Source organism: Medicago truncatula, chromosome 8 (genome assembly GCF_003473485.1).
Source record: "Medicago truncatula cultivar Jemalong A17 chromosome 8, MtrunA17r5.0-ANR, whole genome shotgun sequence".
In the NCBI taxonomy this organism is placed as follows: Eukaryota; Viridiplantae; Streptophyta; class Magnoliopsida; order Fabales; family Fabaceae; genus Medicago; species Medicago truncatula.
In genome coordinates, this window is record NC_053049.1 from 39228476 (window position 1) to 39249893 (window position 21418).

At 32.9% G+C, this 21418-nt stretch overlaps 2 protein-coding genes across 2 annotated transcripts; one reads left to right on the forward strand and one right to left on the reverse strand.

The window, feature by feature from the left end:
• Positions 1-847: 847 nt before the first annotated feature.
• LOC11406131 (adenosylhomocysteinase) lies at positions 848-3269 on the reverse strand. The gene is made up of 2 exons (XM_003629562.4): positions 2467-3269; positions 848-1905 (listed from the first exon to the last, which is right to left on the reverse strand). Exons 1-2 carry the CDS (start codon positions 3175-3177, stop codon positions 1159-1161), a joined length of 1458 nt encoding a protein of 485 aa, XP_003629610.1. The 5' UTR covers positions 3178-3269; the 3' UTR covers positions 848-1158.
• Positions 3270-12869: 9600 nt separating this feature from the next.
• Positions 12870-15958, forward strand: LOC11415840 (serine hydroxymethyltransferase 4). Its single transcript, XM_003629553.4, has 4 exons — positions 12870-13684; positions 14456-14846; positions 14939-15040; positions 15393-15958. The coding sequence occupies exons 1-4, from the start codon at positions 13007-13009 to the stop codon at positions 15635-15637; spliced, it is 1416 nt and encodes a 471-aa protein (XP_003629601.1). The 5' UTR covers positions 12870-13006; the 3' UTR covers positions 15638-15958.
• Positions 15959-21418: the final 5460 nt, after the last annotated feature.

Consider the following 21418-nt stretch of genomic DNA (forward strand, 5'->3'; position numbering starts at 1 on the left):
AAAGATTTCTATTAAAATCCAACTTAGAATCAAACGGTGGGTAACAAGCATCTCCGTCTAAACATCTTAATAAGTAAGGTGTACGGTTAAAGACAATAGAGTGGGCGATTAAGAGACGAGTTGATGGAGAGAAAGTATGGTGGTACTGGTGGGTGAGAGAATGGTGGAGGAAGTGTGTATAAAAAAAAAATTAGTGCTGATAATGTATGATAATAGTGTGTCTAATTTAATCTAATGTGCCATGATTCTTTTTGGAGTACGATGAGCCTTGATTTGAAGAGATTTTAAAAATAATGCTGACTTATATGAATAGAATAACTTATTGAGTCACCACGAAATATGAATAAACTTAGAATAATAGCGTAAGTTACCGTCACCAAACAAATCGCAAGTTAATCATACCAGTCCATCTATATTCGAAGCCAAAAACGCGTTACAAAACAAATACACAAACCGACTATAAGAAACAACATGGAGCCTCATGACACAAAACAATAATGAAAATCATGGCCACCATTGTTCATAGTCATATGCACGTTTGTTTCCTACTGAAATCTTAGATGATAAAATATGAAAAAGTACCCAATCATGTTGATTTGTGCTATTCAGCATCATCATCAATTTATCACATGTTAGAATAACACCGATTGAAAATATTCATCACATGTTAGTATAACAGGAAAAAAAATCACACAAACATACCAAACAAGCACTTAACATGACATGACACAGCAATATCATACATGAACTAAAACAGCGAAATCAAGAAAGTATTAGTACTACTTACTACTAACTCGAGAAAACTCAAATTTAATCTTAACATGATTATTTTAAAATAAGAAAAGGATGCAAGAAAATAATTTTCTCATTTTTTCAAACATTAAAGGTCTACAGAAACTCAAATTCAGCATAATTGACACACAATCCCCAAACAAGGCATTATTCAAACCCATTTGGTCTCATTCAAGAAACCAGTAGGTTGCCTTCCTCTTACCATTCCCCACCCACTGTTAACATTACAAAAACCTACTCTACCACAATTCTGAAAAAGTCTAATTCCAAAAAATCAAACAAGGAAAATGAAAATGAAAAATCAATCCATTTCATAAAACACATTTCCTTTTTCCCTCGACCTCTAATCACCACCTTGATCATCTCTCAGTACCTGTAGTGAGCAGGCTTGTATGGACCCTCAACTGGCACACTGATGTAATCAGCCTGTGATTGGGAAAGCTTGGTGAGTTTAGCTCCAAGCTTGCCAAGATGAAGTGCCGCGACCTTCTCATCAAGATGTTTAGGCAAAACGTAAACCTTCTTCTCATACTTTCCAGATTTCCTCTCATTCCACAACTCAAGCTGAGCAATGACCTGGTTGGTGAAGGAGCAGGACATCACAAAACTAGGGTGTCCAGTAGCACAACCCAAGTTCATCAAACGACCCTCGGCCAAGACAATGATGCCGGTGTTGGTCTCGGGGAAAACCCACCTGTCGGTTTGAGGCTTGATGGTGACGCGCTTCACACCAGGGTAGTTCTCAAGTCCAGACATATCAATTTCATTGTCAAAGTGACCAATGTTGCAAACAATGGCATTGTTTTTCATTTTCCTCATGTCATCAACCATGATGATGTCCTTGTTACCGGTGGTGGTAACAAAGATGTCAGCATAAGAGACAACATCATCAAGAGTCAGAACCTGGAAACCTTCCATGAGAGCCTGAAGGGCACAGATTGGATCAATTTCAGTAACAATCACACGAGCTCCAGCTTGCTTCAGGGCAACAGCACAACCCTTTCCAACATCTCCATATCCAGCGACAACACCCACCTTTCCAGCAATCATAACATCCGTAGCCCTCATCAAACCATCAGGAAGAGAGTGACGGCATCCATACAAGTTGTCAAACTGTTACAAAACCATAGATCAAATGGCAAACAGAAACTTCATTAGATCAAAACATGCTACGGTACCCCAAAATACAAGAACCAAATTCACATCATCGTAGTTTAAAACAACCACAAACACCTAACTTTGTTAAATCCAAGATCAAACTATGCTATAGTACCAAAATTACAACCAAATTCACATCATAGTTAACTACAACCACACAAACGTATCTTACAGAAAGTAAATGACATATCCATTTATCAAATCTAATATCTACACCCAAGCTATATCATTTGAACACAATTACCCATACCAAACTTCATTCAGGACATTTATCAAACAATAGGCAGATCCAAAACGAAATAATAAATTTCACACTACACATAACTCATTCTCACAAAACTCCTTTCAACACATTCATCAAATAGTTAGCAGATCCAAAACCAAACACTCAATTTCACACACTCAACCTCACTAACATACAACAACACAAGTCAGATCTGAATCAACACAACCCCAGATTATTAAATATTAAAAAGTAAACGAAAATAAGCAGATCTAGGTTTTGAAAAAACAAACCTTGCTCTTGGTAACAGAGTCATTGACATTAATAGCAGGGAACAAAAGAGTTCCACTAGCTTGCATCTGATAAAGCCTCTTAACACCAGTAGTAGTCTCTTCAGAAACACCAACAAGTCTATCCTTCATCTTACGATACCTCTTAGGATCAGTCTTCAACCCATCTCTAATGATAGTAAGCACAAGCTGAAACTCAGCGTTATCAGTAGAACTTGGATCAGGAACCTCACCAGTTTTCTCATAAAGCTCTTCAGCCTTAACACCTTCATGGATCAACAAAGTAGCATCACCACCATCATCAACAATCAAATCAGGACCACCACCTGGACCCCAGTCAAGAGCACGTTCAGTACACCACCAGTACTCTTGAAGAGTCTCACCCTTCCAGGCGAAAACGGCGGCGCTGTCACGAGCGATGGCGGCGGCGGCGTGGTCTTGAGTTGAGAAAATGTTGCAGGAACACCAACGGACTTCAGCACCTAAGGCGGTTAGGGTTTCGATGAGGACGGCGGTTTGGATGGTCATGTGAAGAGATCCGGTGATTCTGGCACCTTTGAAGGGTTGGGATGGTCCGAACTCAGTTCGGCAGGACATGAGTCCGGGCATCTCGATTTCGGCCAACTCGATCTCGAGTCGGCCGAAATCGGCTTGGGAAAGATCCCTAACCTTGTATTCACGGCCAGCTTGGGTTTTCTCTACTGTAAGAGACATGATTGATTTTCTTACACTAAACGCAGCGTTTGTGTAAGGGTTTTGAGAGAGAGAGAAGAGAGAGTGTGAGAGGTGAAGGGAGAGTGAGGATGAGAGTGGGTATAAATAGAAGAGGTTTAAGTGATTGGAGTTGTTGGTGGAGTGGAATTGTACTGGACCGGACTTGATCCGGTTTTTATTCTTTCCGATTTATTATTATTATGGACCCAAAAATATATTAAATGATTTCAAATGTGAATCTTCCTTCAATCAATTTGCCACTATTCAACTCCATGTCCTTTTCATTTCTTTTCTCTTCATTTGTGTTTGACAAAAAAATTGTTAAATGAGGTGGAGGGATTATTTTCTACGCAAGTTATTTGACTTAATAAAATTAAATTAGTATTGTTTAAAACAAATTATTTACATAATCAAAATAATTTATGAAAATAGATGAGGATTGATTTGAAAGGTGAAAGTTTTGATCCGGCGTTCAAATTTTTATCTGACAAGTTTGTCATAACTTTAACCCTGCGAAAATAGTTTTGGATCGCATGGGAGTCCAGTTGGATACGTCTTACCTATGTTGTAGTGATGTAGTTGAGTCCATTATTCATTGCACAATATGTTGCATGTATCCGTATTCTACTTGGCGTGGTTGTTGGCCTCATACGTGTTCACTCTTTATACTTGAATAATGGCCTAGATAATCTTTTAATAGTGGTGCGCAACTTAGTGAAGGATCATGTGGAATATTTAATGTTCCAAAAACAAACTTGTATTCGAAAGTCAACAGCTTGTAGTGAGTTCGAGCTTAGCCACAGTCTTTGCACAATTGGCGGTAGATCGTCAAGCATTTGATGTTATGACACCATCTCGTGAGATTTCTTGGCATCATGGTAATGTCGAGACTATGATTCTTAATATAGATGGTGGCACTCTTAGAAACACAAGAAAACAATTTTTGAGGTTTGGTTAGGAATCATGAGGGATCCTTTTAGTCTGCCTTCTATGATAGTGTGAGAATTTCAAATGCGCTTCATGTTTATATAAAAGTCTTTCTAACTGATATTGAACTTTGTTTACATGTGGGGTTTAATTATACTATCTGGTCAGTGACCACTAGTACTTATAGACTCCACGACCATTTTAACTTTCTGACGACCATTCAATATTATTTGCTGGAAGATTGAAATGTTGGGTTGCATCACACTCTTCACGAAGGGAACTACTGTGTTGATGTTCTAGCCTAATTGGGAGATAATGATATTGATCCTTTGGCCATTATCTGATAGTCTCTCTATTGCCTTTACTTTACCATGTTAGCGGATGTTCTAGTAGTGTCATTTGTAAACAACTAGTATAGTCATTTTTTTCTTAACAAAAGGAAGAATAATGTGTAAGATATTTCTTTAAAACCATAAAAGAAATTATGCTTAAACAAGGGAAACTTAAATTAAAAGACAAAGGCATACCTCCCGCCATTGCTTATGGCTTAAGATGTTAGAGCATCCACATCCATATCACTCATATGGGTGGTATAAATGAGTCTGACTTAATATATTATATTACTGGACACTTCCCAATTATTTAAACCACTCAACTACATTTTCTAAATATTCATACCATTTTTCGTAAACTCTAAAATAGGTCCCACTAATCGTACAATATACTCTAACTTGTATTTTAAATTAATAAAATATAGTCAAAAGGTGGAAAGTTGAGAGAATGGCACCATATCCATTATTGGCACTGTACCAACCATTTACCATCACCGCTATATCAATTAGTGATATCCAAACAATGTCGAAACTAACAAAACATGTACACGTTGGCAAAAGACACTAACGATAATTATGCTCTTAAGGCTCTTTTAAACCTTCCACAATCTCACTTTGATAGTGTAAATCTTTTGAATAGAGTTGTTAGGCTTAGGGAACCAAAACTCATGAATTGCACTACCTCTTATAAGTTTTGTCCATCGCAAACGTTATTGTACGTGCAAACATAATGTAACCACTCCACAATCCGAAGGAGTTAGTGAGCAGTTGCTACAAAGAGGGAGAGAATAATTTGATGTGTAGGAATTCAAAGGCTTAACCAACTAGACTAGGATGTTAAGGTGCATCATGTGTACCATGAGACAAATTCTTGTACGGTTAGGTTCTGTTTGGTAAAAATAAACTATAAGTTAGCTGATAGCTGAAAAGCTAGCTGATAGCTGATGACTGATAACTTATAACTGAAAAGCTTGCTTATTAAAAATAATGTGTTTGGTAAAATTAGTTGTTGAAGTGGCTGATAAGTATAAAATCACATAAAAGGACTTTTTTTTTTTAATATACATATAGACACACACATTTTTTTGTAATGTATTTATTTTTTTAATATTTTTAATTATAGTTAAAAATGTTTTTGATCCCTATAAATATTCAAACTTTTGGTCTTAGTCTCCATAAAAAAATTCTTCGACCTTTAATCCTAAAAAAAAAAAATTCACCGACAATTTTGATCTTGCTTTATGAATCTCAAAAATAAGAGAAAGGTGGAAACAAAATGTGAGCTAGAATATATAAAATTTTACAACGTACAATAGACTAGTTATTTTTTCCTTTAAAATAAGATAGGCTAGTTATTTTTTTTGTGGTGTACAACAGGTTAGTTATAGCAAAATATAAAGCATTTCCTTAAAAAAAATACACACACACACACACATATATATATATAAAGTGCTCCTTAAAAAAAAACAACGTGACATTTTTTTTAAGGGAAAAAATGGGGCGATTATAAAGATGAACATGGGTAGTTGTTTAATTAAAAAAATAATTAATTTAAATTAATAGGGTTAAAGTTGGAAGAAAGTATAAAAAGCTATCAGCTATAAGCTAAAAAGCTACTTGAAATAGCTTTTCAAAAAACGCTATAAGCTATTGAAAAAAGCTTGTTACCAAACACGCCACGTTTTCATCTAACGAACTTATAAGCTAATCCAATAAGCTATAAGCTAGCTTTTTTGTGTTACCAAACACAACCTTAATATATGTTGTAATTTAGGTCTTTCTTTGAAGTTTTAAGAGTCATATCCGACCGAATTCGATGATTTTGTTGTGCTGATCAGATGGAGGTTTCATTCTCTCATTTGACTGCAATGTAGTTAATTTTTCTGGACTCTTACCCTCTTGTTTAAAAAAAATACAAGTCCAACTCACTTTTAATAAAAATAAATTCTCTCAAAATAAATTAGGGTTAAATATGATTTTTGTCCCTATAAATATGTCAACTTTTCGTTTTAGTCCCTCTAAAATTTTTCTTCAACTTTTAGTCCCTATAAAATTTTCAATCTTCACTTTTGGTCCCTCTTTTAAAGTAAACTCATATGTAGAATTCATATTTTTTAATAACATTTTCCAGAAAAATTCAAAATATTACAAGAATCCCTCCAAATAAATTTTAGAATTTTTTTAAAAAACATGAATTTAATATGAATTTTTATATGTTTTACGGTTAAAAATTCATATTTAATCTGTGTTTTGTTAAAAAATTCTAATTTTTTTTAGGATTTTTTTTAGAATATTATACACATTTCTGCGCAATTTCATTAAAAAAAAATATAAAAATTAAATTAAAAATAGGTACCAAAAGTGGTGATTGAAAATTTTATAAGGACTAAAAGTTGAAGGAAAATTTTAAAGGGACTAAAACGGAAAATTGACATATTTATAGAGACCAAAAACATATTTAACCCAATAAATTATGACTACCACATTACCCAACATTCCAATCCATTGATGCTGAAATCTAAAACAAAAATGACTATACACCTGTCATCCCTAGTCAGCTTGTTAGTAACTGCTTTAGTTTATCATTGGTGGTGCCCTCACTGACCGTTGCATTGAGTCGATAGCTAAAGCTAAAATGCAGTATGTCGTTTGTGTTCCATCTGTATATCTAAGAACCAGTAATCATAAATAGAAGACACAACCAAAGTGAACAATATGCATATGGCCAAAAACAGTGTTGTGACTTGTGATGAGAAAAATATAAACTACTACGGTCCCAATTCAATGAGCGTGGTACACTTGGTCCAACGGGAAAAAAGTATTGGCCACCCACGATTACAATTATGACATCTCAATCATAGAAACAAAATTCTTAGAATTCTACTCTTCACCCTGCACATTTTGCTCGCGCCCTGCACTTTTTTTAAATATAACCATGCGTGAGTTAAGTCATGCAGCGAGACTTAACACACCCACCTCACAAGCTCTGCGTGACTTAGTCACGCACCACTGAGCCTATGCGCGAGTTAACTTGCGCAAGTTGACCGGTGGTAAAACTGAAGCACAAACGTTTCTTAGACGGTAGTCAATGATTTTGATTGGATTTTACACGTTTTTCTTAAGTTTTTCACACGTTTTTGGACCTCATTAAGTGTCATATACCTTATACCACCTATAAAAACCCTCCCATACTTCCTCTTTTCCTCGCATTTTCTCCTCCCACTCTCTCCCCATCTTTCTCTTCTTCTTCTTCTTCTTCTTCTTCTTCTTCTTTGTTTCTATAGTCTCTAGGGTCTTTATACCCCTTTAGGTAAATACCGGTGACTTTTGAAGGAAGTAGTGGTCCGTTAGGTCGGAAAAAAATACATCATCATCGCTTGAGGTAAAATTAGGTTTGCTTCCTTTTACTCCCAAAATCTTTTTACCGTGGGTAAAAAGAATCATCATAGGGGTATAAAAGGAACCAAATTTAAATTTAACTCAAGGGGTCTTGATGACGTTTTCCCCAACAGGACGAATCCCTATTTTCCCCAAGAGTTATTGGCATATACCGAAGAGGGTAAAATATATGTATTATATAATGTAATGTTTGAATCATATTAATAAAATTAGAGTTATTTTTATTAATTTTGTTTTTTATTTGTATTTATTTTCGCATTTATTTTATGTTTATGCTTATGTATTGAATAAATAAATATTGAATAAATAAAATCAATTTTATTTTCTAATTGTATTTAATAAATAAATAAATTAGAATGAAAATTGAATTAGTATAAAATCGAATTTATTTTAAGTGCATAAATAAATTAGAATAAAGTGACCAAATAATATAGAATAAAATAAAATAAAATAGAATTTATGTTTAGACTTTACGCCATATTGACTAAATAAAATAATTTATTGAATCATATTGAATAAATAAAATATTTTAGACTTTGCACCATATTGAATAAAGTAAATAAAATAATTTATTGAATCATATTGAATGAACAAAAAAAAATGTAGGCACTTTGTGCCACTTAACGTTCGCACTAGTTTACACTTACGCCACTTAACATGCGCAACGCTACTTAACTTGCGCACAAGTTTACACTTGCGCTGGTTAACTAGCGCAGAGACATTTTGGACATGGTTACAGGGTACGAGCTATAAATATGCTGGGTGAAGAGCAAAATTCAAATTCTTAAGGCATTAAAAATTATATTATTTAAAAAAGTTCAATACTGCTGGTATAATTTTCAATGTATTGATTATGCGAAATTTCATACAAAAAAAATCACTCGATGGCCTTTCCATAAGATATCTCACCAAAGGACACTACTCGGCGTACTGCAACCGCAAGCAACGAGTATGAAGATTAAGTGATGAGATATTCTTGCATGAACTCTCTTCCAACACATTATTCTTACACCCGACCAATAAAAATATGACACATGTTATTAACTTTAAAAAAAGTGTGATTTTAATTAAGGAAATGGAAACATAAATGGTGGTGGGTAGTTCTTGTTAGTTAAAGAAAGTGGAAAAAGGAGAGAGAAATATTTAAAATAATGACAAAAAAAATTCTGATTTTCGTTCTTTTTTTATTTTATTTTAATGAGGTGTTTGATTTTAATTGATTGGATGTAAGAATGATGTGTTGGGTAAGAGTACGTGAGAATTTCTCTTAAGTGATTCACTCATGCATGCTTATATGAGTTTTTTTTTTTTTTTTTCTACTTCATTTGACAAAGAAAGTTACTTTAATTATTTAATTATATTTTATTATGTAGAAATTTATATAAACTTTAGAGTTACTTGAAAGAAATAGAGGTAATTGATCAAACCGACTCTGTAATATATGTGAAGTATGAAAAATAACTTTGTAAAATAATAAAGGTTTAAATAGGTCTTTCATCCCTGCAAATATAAGCCATTTGAATTTTCGTCCTTGAAGTTACTGATCCTTTCAATCTGCCACTGCAAAATTTAATCATTTGACTTTTGGTCATAATTAGGTTTTTTTTTTTTGCTGAGGTGGGGTGTCATTAGCGACGTGGTGCCCATGTGGCAAGTGATGATTGGGCAAGGTGGTTGGCTTAAATAAGTCTTTCGTCCCTATAAATATAGGTCATTTGAATTTTCGTAACTGAAGTTACTAATCAGATGTAATTATGTCATTTTTGAGCATAGATGTAATTATGATAATTTTTTATTCCCTATTTCCAACTCGAGAAACGCACAGAAATGACAGTTTTAGTCCAACCACCTATGCTCAACCATGAAATAAACAAAGAATAAATCATGCGGGTACAAAAATAGACATAGCTAAATTCAAGTAAATGTGCATAGTTGAATGTATATGTAGATCAATATTAAATGTAGATATATTATTTAATTTAAATAAATAGATTTTCTATATATTAATTTAAAACATAATAAATACGATCATTAAACTAATTTTTTTACAAAATATTTGTTCATATATTTTATATTTTTTGATAAAATATATTTAAGTTAATTAATAATAGAATTAGTTGTAAAAAAATGATAAAATATAGCGTAAAAGAAAAATAGAGTAAATCTGAATGGGGACACCGTAAAAGAAAATCCAAAATTTGGTAACTCATGACCATAAACATTTATCGGAGGCTAATTTGGTTGGTTAAGTTTTCTGATTAAATTTGGTTCATCAAACTAATTACAAAACAAAAAGAAGGAGAATTAATAAAGGGCAATAAAAGAAAATAATAAGTTGTAATAATTAAAATATTAAATTTAATGTAGAATTGATTCGAGGAAAGTCAAAAACTAGGAATTGTAGCTTCAAGGAGAATTGCTTTTGGAGGATAGAAGCTGAAAAGCCAAACCAAACAACATTGAAAATTCAATTTCCACTTTTGAGGTTTGTAGAAGTGCTTCTTGCTGCTGAAAAGCCAAAACAAACAGGCTCAAAGTCGCTTGATGATAGAGGAGGACAACATCGCTACTCCATATGGAGTGGTTTACCTGCAAAAACTACGACACACGTTAGTAGGAGTTTTAGGAGAATAAATGAAAGTTTAATCAAATTAGAGAATGTACCTTTCAGTCAACCACGAGTTTAATCAAAGGCTTTCAACAAGTGTTAGAGAAGATACATTTCACCCAACGACGAGCAAAGAATATCAAGTTTTATAATAGCTATTTTGTTGCTGTGATCCTGACGTAATTTAAGATTTACCATTTGATTAGTATCAGAAGACGATTTGATTATTGAGATTTATCCGATGTGTTGTTGGGGATAAGCTCTAGGTTCAATTTGAAACATTGTTTTTCTTATAAATTAGGTTAATTTTCTTTATGTATAGCCATTAGCATTTAATTTTGTTTAATGGTAGGTTGATATTTCTTCAATAATATTAAAAATACTAAATAATAAGCATCTTTAAAAAGTAATTAAATTGAATAAATAAATCACAATCATTTCATTTTCTACTTTAGTTTTCTTTCCCTTAATTCATATTTTTATTTAACACTTCTTTTCTGAACCAAATGAAACATCATGGAAAGTGAATAGAAGCTAACACAACAGAGTGGCCCTCCATGATATAAAATTTAATGAAATTATAACAGAAGAGTGTGTGATCCAGAGAATATAAAATATAGTACAGTGGTACGTGAGCATATGTTCGTTCGTTTCGTCCTGATAATATTTTCTTGAGAAAATTCCCCATGTGCTTATTTTGTCGGCTGTGTGAAGGCACGACCTTTCGTATTGATCAACATATACATCATTCTAGATTTTTTATTAAACAAAAGAGAAATGATTTTAAGCATATATTACCAACTCTATGTATATATGAGTATTTTCGTAAAAGCAAAAGAAAAAAAAAGCTTCAGAACACTACGTCAATCGTTGACAAAGTTATCACAAAAGTGATATCAATATATCATAGCTCTAAATTTTGATCCATTTTAAACAAAAAGCAATGATGAAACAAATTTGTTTCGTTTATAATTGTTATTCTTTTATACATTGTCATTATTTTTTGGTTTTAAAATATAACCAAATTTTAGGAGTTGGGCAACATTTATCTTTTACGATCAAAGATCTACAACCTTGGCATAAATTTGTTTTTTGATCATCAAGTTGGATATTTACAACCTAGCTTAGATCTAGTTGTAGTGTGAACCACGTTCCTCTTCCTCTCCTTCCAAGTGGAGACGTGCCAGTGCCGCAATCTACCCACATAACGTGGTTTATGCCCATAATTTTAATTTATACTAGTTTATGGAAATAGGGTGAGCGCACGTTCATGAAAACGTCAATTTGATTCATGAAAGATATGATGTTAACTAATTTGGTGATTTTTTTTCTTCCATGTATCCATTGACACTCTATTTATTAACTACAAGTAACCGCTAAAAATATGAATTATACGAGAGAAAAAAACTTGAGTTCGGAAGTATATATTGACATAATTATGATATCGCTAGCTCTAGCTCTAGCTCATGAACTTGATTGATTAATTACAGAACTGAGGTAGGTAACTTGAAATCCACCAACATTGGTTTATCTTTATTAATCGAACGTGCTTCATGATATATATTATTTATTATATATCAGGCTTTATGGATGAAGACAATCAGAGAAGTTGTTGGTTAGTACATCAGTGGCTGAATCTTGACTATGTGATTTAAAATGAATTTTAAAATTAATTCATACATCAAAATTTATGGGTTTGGGGCTTATTTAGTAATTAGTAGTAGTTCCTACTACTTCCTAGTCATAGTCCACTATTCAAACAAAATGTGGGAGAAGCAAAGCAAATGTCACAGTCAGTCCAGCAAGAAGGGTTGGTGTTTAGAATTTTGCGAAATTCATAGCCACCAACAACAACATTGAGAATTGTTGAAACCAAATTTCACACTGACTTGCATTCCATAAGGACAATTCCAATTCTAATTGCTTGCGGTTCTTGCAAACAACAACGACTTTTAAATTTAAATGAATATTAAAATGTCCCATGTTATACTATGGTGTGACCGGTATGTTTTTCAATCAAAAGAAATAAAATTCTATTAATAAGATTATTCAAGGTTGGTGTAATTTTTCTATTTTCTTCCTTAATTAAAAACTTAATATTGTTGTTGTCATGTTCTCACGTGTTTTGTAATTACAGAAGAAGTTTAACGATTTGCTAAATTGATTAAGTTGTCACGCGCACTCAAACATATCCTTTTTGATCAAATAAATTTATATAACATAAGCTATAAGCTAAAAAAAATGAAACCCTAAATATAATAAATAAGAAAGACAAAAAAAGAGAAATGAAGTTGTACTATTATTATTAATAATAATGAGAAATTTCAAATTTAGAAAGACAAAAAAAAAGAAGTGGATAGAATTTACTCTTACCAATAACCAACTACCATAAACTAACCAACGATTAAGCAACGGCCACAACACTCCTTTAACGTTTGGTTACTACTACTAATCTCTTCCCTTTTTAAAACACAACCGACACGCACATTTCCATTCTCATTCATTCCACTCTTTCTTTCTTTCTTTCTTTTTTCATTCAGATTCATTTCCCACATTTCCAATTATGGATCCCGTTAGTGAATGGGGTAACACACCACTCGTAACCGTCGACCCAGAGATCCACGACCTAATCGAAAAAGAAAAACGTCGCCAATGCCGCGGAATCGAACTCATCGCATCCGAAAATTTCACCTCCTTCGCCGTCATCGAAGCTCTCGGCAGCGCTTTAACCAACAAATACTCCGAAGGCATGCCGGGTAACCGTTACTACGGCGGTAACGAATTCATCGACCAAATCGAAAACCTTTGCCGTTCACGCGCTCTTCAAGCTTTTCATATCGATCCACAATCTTGGGGAGTTAATGTTCAGCCTTACTCTGGTTCACCTGCGAATTTCGCAGCTTACACCGCCGTGCTTAATCCTCATGATCGGATTATGGGATTGGATCTTCCTTCAGGTGGACATCTGACTCATGGTTACTATACTTCCGGTGGGAAGAAGATCTCGGCCACTTCTATTTACTTTGAGAGTTTGCCGTATAAGGTGAATTCTACGACTGGTTTTATTGATTATGATCGGTTGGAGGAGAAAGCCTTGGATTTTAGGCCTAGGTTGATTATCTGTGGTGGCAGTGCTTACCCTAGGGATTGGGATTATAAACGCTTTAGAGATGTTGCTGATAAGTGTGGTGCTCTTTTGCTTTGTGATATGGCTCATTTTAGTGGCCTTGTTGCTGCTCAGGTATAATTAATTGATTAAACCGTTATATTTATTAGATTTATAATGTAAGTACAAAGTTTGATATCTGATTTTTAATTTAATGGATCTTCTTTGTTTCTTTTTATTTTACTTTTAGATCTGCTAGTTTATCATAGTATCTTTTTCTGTTGATTTAGAGGGTATGTTTTTTTAATCAAGTATTTTTTTTATTGGTTACTTGTTTTCACCATTATTGTGTTAAGATCTATCTGCAGTATTGTTTTTTTCATTTACAGATTATGTTGTTGTTATCTATTCCCATCTGGATCCATTGTTAAAGGTTAAATGTAAAATACTTATGTATTTCTAAAGTATCAATAAACTTGTATTTTAAGGTGACAATTGAATGGGCATTATAAGCTCCTATCATGGCTCAATGTGTGGGTAAGACAATGCCTTACCTGTCAACTGGTCTCTGATAAACATTGATGCTAGGTTAAGTCCAAAACCCCAAGAACATTAATAATAATAGGCCCGTTTGGATTGGCTTATTTTTGAGCTTATGTAAATAAATCAGCTTTTAAGTTAATTCATAAGTTCTTCTAACTGACGAAAATTGTATCTTCATAAACTGTTTTTTCATAAACTACCTTGACAAGCTTATGAATAATACATAAAAGCTTATTTGTTTTGCATAAGTTATGTTGCATAAGTTCATTTATGTTGTCTCAAAGCTTTTCTTACGGATAATAATATGACTTGTTCTGTTTGGTATGAATGAATGATAGCTCTATTTATTTGTCGTGTGTACAGGAAGTTAATAATCCCTTTGAGTACTGTGACATTGTGACAACAACAACTCACAAGAGCTTGAGGGGTCCCAGGGCTGGTATGATCTTCTACAGGAAGGGACCTAAACCACCCAAGAAGGGCCAGCCTGAGAATGCAGTTTACGATTTTGAGGACAAGATCAACTTTGCAGTTTTCCCTTCCCTTCAAGGTGGTCCTCACAATCACCAGATTGGTGCCCTTGCTGTTGCCTTGAAACAGGCCATGTCACCTGGGTTCAAGGCATATGCCAAGCAAGTTAAGGCCAATGCAGTTGCCATTGGAAATTACTTGATGAGCAAGGGATACAGTCTTGTCACTGGTGGAACTGAGAACCATCTTGTGTTGTGGGATCTTCGCCCTCTTGGATTGACTGGTAAAGGATACCTCACCTAAAAATGATCTTGTCTGATTTAAATTGCATACTATTTCTGGAAACTTAATCTTGCGGTTTGATGTTCATTGCAGGAAACAAGGTGGAGAAACTTTGTGACCTCTGTAACATCACAGTAAACAAAAATGCTGTTTTTGGCGATAGCAGTGCCTTGGCTCCAGGAGGAGTACGAGTTGGTAAGAAACTTTGTATGAACTACTTTATTTTTGGAGTCTAAACTTGGGATGCATTGATAGCAAGCAAGTTGTTGTAGATTTTATTGGAAAGCAATTTGACTGAGGATGTCTTTGTAATGTTTTTTTTTTTCTTCTTTTCTTTCTTTACCAAGTAGTATTATTCGATTTGTTTCAGCTGACCATGTAAAAATTGTAAATTGTTGCTTATGCAATGTGATTGTCAAAATACTTGTTTTTAGTGTATCTGACTCTACCTTTTAATCTTGTTACCGTATATTTTTCTGATGTTTGTAAAACTTGTGCCTTTATTTTATATTTTACTCAAGGTAGCTGACTGGAGTTCTGTTAACAGGTGCTCCGGCCATGACTTCTAGAGGTTTGGTTGAAAAGGATTTTGAGAAGATTGGAGAGTTCCTTCACCGTGCTGTGACACTCACACTAGAGATCCAGAAGGAGCATGGAAAACTTTTGAAGGATTTCAACAAGGGCTTGGTGGACAACAAGGCTATTGCAGAACTCAAAGCTGATGTTGAGAAGTTCTCGTCTTTATTTGGTATGCCTGGTTTCCTGGTATCTGAGATGAAGTACAAGGATTAAACTTCCCTCTCAAATCAAACGTCAAGTTTGAGACAAGGTGGAGAAAAATAAAATAAGCTTCTTCCTATTTTGAGTGTGATATCATGATGGTGTTTAATTCAAAAGAAATTAAGTTTTGGATTTTGTTTTCATGTTTTGTTAGCCTAATCATATTTTTTCTTAATAGTAGCATTGCATCAAAATAAATGTGTTATTTTCCTTTTGCTAAGAGGCTTGTATGTTTCATCATTTTATATAATACTACAAAAATGCACGCAAACAGCCTGCAACTACATGTTGAATTTAGCTAATAGAATAAAGTAGATTTGTTGTTCTTTGAGATCTTTACTTTGTTTCAAGTTGTTCAAACTTCAAACCCCAATCCCTGACGCCCCCTACTACAAATCCGAAACTAACGTCTCTCTTATGCTTTACGAATTGTTTGGATTGATGGATTTTGAAAAGAAAGAAATAGTGAGAAGAGAAATTGAAGAAAAATATGTTATCTCATTCCTTGTATTTATTTTTACAATGGGCTGAATTGAAATTTTTGGGTTTCACAAAAAATTTCATTCCATTTTAGGCTAAATTTCTAGTATGGAGATAGAGGGACTTATATCCTCCATTTTCCATTATTAGTCTAGCAAATTTGTACTTGAAGCTTTTGTATTTGGTCGAATTTTTTATATAAGCAAAAACATACATGTATTTGGAATTGCATGTTCGTTTTTCCTTGTATAAAAAACTGGAACAGTATATTATTATTGGTAATTGTTTTTCTAGCTATTTTTTTTTGGCAGAGTGTAGTTAATTAATTGATCAGGCCAAATATTTTCCGCAGTCCTTTAAGTTATATGTTTATAACATATTAGTTTAAGTTTTTTTTACCAATTGGTCCTTAAAGTTATTTTTTGTTACAAATTGATCCTTTAAATCATAAAATATTTACCCTGTCATCCATCTTTTCAGCTAACTTCGTTAAAATGTGTTTATGGACCGTTTAACATTAAGATGGTAAGTCCAAAAGAGTTTATGACATCAAAGATGATTACTTATACACATTTTCTTCTTCGTATTTTTGAAATCAAGCCTAATATTAGAGATAAATATTTGATAAACAATATTATAAATTAAGTAATCGGCCAATTTTGTTTTGAACCAAGACCGAATAACACACCTATGAGCCCTAATTTTAAGAGAAGTGAATTTGGACAAATCAACTTAGCATTAAACATCTATACAAACACTTTTTGACTGAGTTTGATGAAATTAGGATAATGGTGCATATATTTTATGACTTAAATGACCAATTTGTAACAAAAAAAACTTAAAGACTAACTTGTTATAATCATCTAACTTAAAAGACCGGAAATGGTATATGGCGACTTGATTATTATTACTTATGTGTTTGGTCAATATGAATTTTCAAACGATTATAATTGATTAATGCTATGTTTGTTTGTGTGGGCACAGTACATTGTTAGAAGGTAGCAATTGTAGCTTCTCACTTATAAAACAGAAAAAGGTTGAAGTCAGGTTAATCCTCATTCAAAACAAGTAGCTTACTGCATGCAGCCATAAAATAAGTTGCTTCTCCCAACCATTTTCTTGCCATACCCTCTAAAAACTTGAACAATACCTTAATTCCTTATAAAATAGAAAAAAGTTTAAGTCAGGTTAATCCTCCTCATTCAAGCTATTTCTAGAAGATGAATATTTGTTAGTAAGTGTAGTAACCGAATAATTCCAATTTTAGATTCCATATATAGTTAGCTCTCAAATAACCTTCAAAAGCTTCAGAGAAAAAAGAAATAAAAACCAAACTGCACATGACTTATTGAAGTGGTAATTGGAAGGCACAGATTAAACAAGCTATAAGAATTCATGACAAACATAACTTGACCGATCAATTCAAAGTATCAAGTATCAGTGAATAGTTCTAAAAACTAGATAAAAACAATGAGTAGGTAGCAACACATACATGGTTCAAAATAACATATATTACAAATGTTTGCTTGGAGATTAAACAAGATGAATGAAAAATATATGGTTAGAAGCATTTTCCAAAAGAGGTTGATGCTTGTGAATTGTGATGTTCTTCTTTATCTGATCTTTATGCTCCTTTCTTCGAGAGTAGCAAACACGTTGCTTTTCTCCTTCAGTATTTTGCTCGAAGTTTGATCTTGTCCTCTATCAGATTTTGAACACAGTGACTCCCTCTTCCTCTTATTAATCTTTTTCACTCTTCTTTCCTCAAGTGTCCATTCCTTCTTCAAAGATTCCCATCTGTTCTCGAAAGTGTCGTGTAGCCTCTTTGCAGTTTTGTGAACATCATCCTTCCAAGTGTATAATAATCCATGAGAGAAAACAAGTCTCACATCATCAGCAAATTCATCAGGTGTTGAATAAAATCCCAACTTAGCTTCAATGTCCTTCAAACCCATATTTGCCTTCAACTCGTACTTGTTTTCTAAACAGTTTGACTTCGATAAACCCTCCAAAACCTTGAGATCGAGAGGGTGCTTCAGAGCCCACCCATCTCTTCCTTCAATCATCTTTTTCAATATAACCCAACATTGCATTTTCTTGTAATGCTCCATTGGTTTCTTATTCTCCACTTTTTTTATCAACTCTGCATCACCATCATTCTTCAAGGTACCCTCTGAGTCTTTTGCATAAACCTTTGAGTTTTCTTTAGAAAAAGTGCTTTTAGGGTTTTGATTGCCCTTAGCTGTAGAAACAGTACTTCTTGTTGTGGAAGAAAGTTGATTCTCGATCATCTTGTTGTTTTGTTGAGACAAGGTAATTGTTGAATCTTTTGCATCAAGCCGGTGGCATGAAATTGTTGGCTTTGTAGAAGATTGTTCCACCCTGCTCCTCCTCTTGTAGTCTCTTTGAGAATCATCGATGGTGAATGACCCACGTTTTTCAGAACCATGCGGAAAGGGAAGTTTTATCACGGGCACTTTACGAGGCTGTTGATCCAAGGGAGCCATGAATTAACAGTGCAAAGTTGAGTGTTTTACGATGACGAGGTTGATGTTCAATCGATTAACTAAAGAAACAAACTAGGATGTTTTTGTGACTGTGAAAGGAAACTAATTAGGATTTCTCATATATATAACTGCCAAAACCCTATATTAACTTGTGCTTCAAGATTCTTTTTTATTATCAAATCTTTTTCAATTGATTTGTTTTCAAAATATTTTACTTTTTAATTTGATTTGTTTTTCCTCTCCTTTAAAAAAAACTTTTATCTTTTCAAAATATTTAATTTTTTATTAAAAAATCAAATATTTTAAAAACTAAATCAGTTTTCAATTTTAATTTATTGTCTATTTTTTTTTTTTTACGACGAATTCTTATTTAATTCTAGAGAGGTCAAATCTTTTAGAAACTAATTAAGATATTTTTGTGATAGTAAAAGATAACAATGTCCTTATATACATGGCTTAAATGATCACCCCATTCCTTAACTCAATTCTTTGTATCAAAGTGATTCCATAATTGTTAAAAGTTACTATTTGATCCTTTATCTATTATCTATGCTTCCGTTAGCCAAATTGATCATTTTTTGTAGTTTTTTAGCACACATATGATAGTCAGGATATGATCAAGACATAATATGATATGGACATGATAATCATTAATTCTATTATATGTTTGATGCCCACATGATAACCAATAGAATTTCATTATTTTATTATAATTAAATGAGAAAGTTACTCTCGTAATGAATTAAATGGTTTAAAACGACATGTAATTAATTAGGGTGTGTTTGTTTCAAGTTATATTTGTAGATTTCTAGGAATAAAATTATAAAAATATATATGCCTATGTTTGTTACAAGTTTACTAAATTTTATTCCCGAGTATAAAATGTTCCTGGGAATAGAAAAGTTTTCTCAAAGAAAATGGTGGGAATAAAGTTCCCATGGAGATGAAAATAAAATTATGTGTAATTACCTATTATATTCCCTATTTTTAAGGTTCCTTGGAATATTATAATGTTAACGAAACATTTTTTTTCCTAAATACCTTGGAATAAAATTCCTATCTTTATATTCCAAGGAATGTTATTCATAGGAATAAATTTGGTGCACTTGAAACAAACACACCCTTATAAATAATAAGTAATGAATGACAATATTTTAAAAACGATATAATATCATGGTAATAAAGAAGGAATGAATTTGTAATCCTATCATGATAGTTTCCAACTCATCTTATACTTAAGATAAAAATTACAAAGATAAGTTAGGATAAGATAGGTAAATAGTTTATTTTATCCACCTCTTTGGTGCATCAAACATGATATTTAAGCCGGATATGATAAATTAATATATCATATCATGTATTCCTTCATATTCTGACCATCAAACGATGTCAATATTATTCATGATATAATTGCAACCTTTTGATTGTATATTATTTGTATGTAACATTGAATCACCAATACCTATTTTTTTTATCCTTCTTCTCCTTTCCTCTTCTTCCTCTTTATCTTCATCATCATAAATATATGTTCATATAAACCTAGAAAAACTTGACCAAACATGCCCAAAAAAGCGAACTGATTGAGTCCTTCACTCTTCACTTGCAATCTCAAATTAATTAAAACCTATCTTTATTATATTAAATTAAATGCTAAATAGTGTTGCAAGTAACCCTAATTAACTCCGCACTTTTTGATTAGCTTTAAAAATCTTTATGAAAAAAATTACTTGTAGGGAAAATAATGAGTTATAATAACCAAAATAGAAAATTTAATGCATAATTGATTGTAGTTAACTCAAAAGCTAGGAATTGTAGCTTCAATCAGAATTACTTTTGGAGCTAAGAATTGATTTTGAGAAGTTAAACCAAACTGTTGAAATTGCTTGTTTTCACTTTTGAGACTAGAATTGCTTTTGATGGTGTAGAACCTAAACCAAACATATATATGCGTATCATTCAAGCCAAACATATATATGCGTATCATTCAAGCTATTTCTAGAAGATGAATGTTTTTTAGTAAGTAACTGAATAATTCAAATTTTAGGTTCCATATAGTTAACTCTCAAACAACCTTCAAAATCTTAGCAAAAAATAGAAATAAAAACCAAACTGCACATGACTTATTGAAGTGGTAATTGGAAGGCACAGATTAAATAAGCTAGAAGAATTCATTACAAACATAACTTGACCGATCAATTCAAAGTATCAAGTATCAGTGAATAGTTCTAAAAACTAGATAAAAACAATGAGTAGGTAGCAACACATACATGGTTCAAAATAACATATATTCCAAATGAAAAATATATGGTATCAAGTAGCTTGAATAACCATATATTTTTCATTTAGTAAGATGAATGAAAAATATATGGTTAGAAGCATTTTCCAAAAGAGGTTGATGCTTGTGAATTGTGATGTTCTTCTTTATCTGATCTTTATGCTCCTTTCTTTGAGAGTAGCCAACACGTTGCTTTTCTCCTTCAGTAGTTTGCTCAAAGTTTGATCTTGTCCTCTATCAGGTTTTGGGCACAGTGACTCCCTCTTCCTCTTATTAATCTTTTTCACTCTTCTTTCCTCAAGTGTCCATTCTTCCTTCAAAGATTTCCATCTGTTCTCAAAAGTGTCGCTTAGCCTCTTCGCCGCTTTGTGAACATCATCCTTCCAAGTGTATAATAATCCATGAGAGAAAACAAGTCTCACATCATCAGCAAATTCATCAGGTGTTGAATAAAATCCCAACTTAGCTTCAATGTCCTTCAAACCCATATTTGCCTTCAACTCGTACTTGTTTTCTAAACAGTTTGACTTC

What these genes read in the sequence shown, in the direction of transcription:
- LOC11406131 (XM_003629562.4), bottom strand. Translation starts at nt 3,177, where the DNA reads ATGTCTCTTACAGTAGAGAAAACCCAAGCTGGCCGTGAATACAAGGTT. An exon ending in ACTCTGTTACCAAGAGCAAG is followed by an intron (nt 1,906 to 2,466) that starts GTTTGTTTTTTC and finishes GTTTTGTAACAG; the next exon opens with TTTGACAACTTGTATGGATG.
- LOC11415840 (XM_003629553.4), top strand. Translation starts at nt 13,007, where the DNA reads ATGGATCCCGTTAGTGAATGGGGTAACACACCACTCGTAACCGTCGAC. An exon ending in GTGGCCTTGTTGCTGCTCAG is followed by an intron (nt 13,685 to 14,455) that starts GTATAATTAATT and finishes TCGTGTGTACAG; the next exon opens with GAAGTTAATAATCCCTTTGA. An exon ending in TCCAGGAGGAGTACGAGTTG is followed by an intron (nt 15,041 to 15,392) that starts GTAAGAAACTTT and finishes TTCTGTTAACAG; the next exon opens with GTGCTCCGGCCATGACTTCT.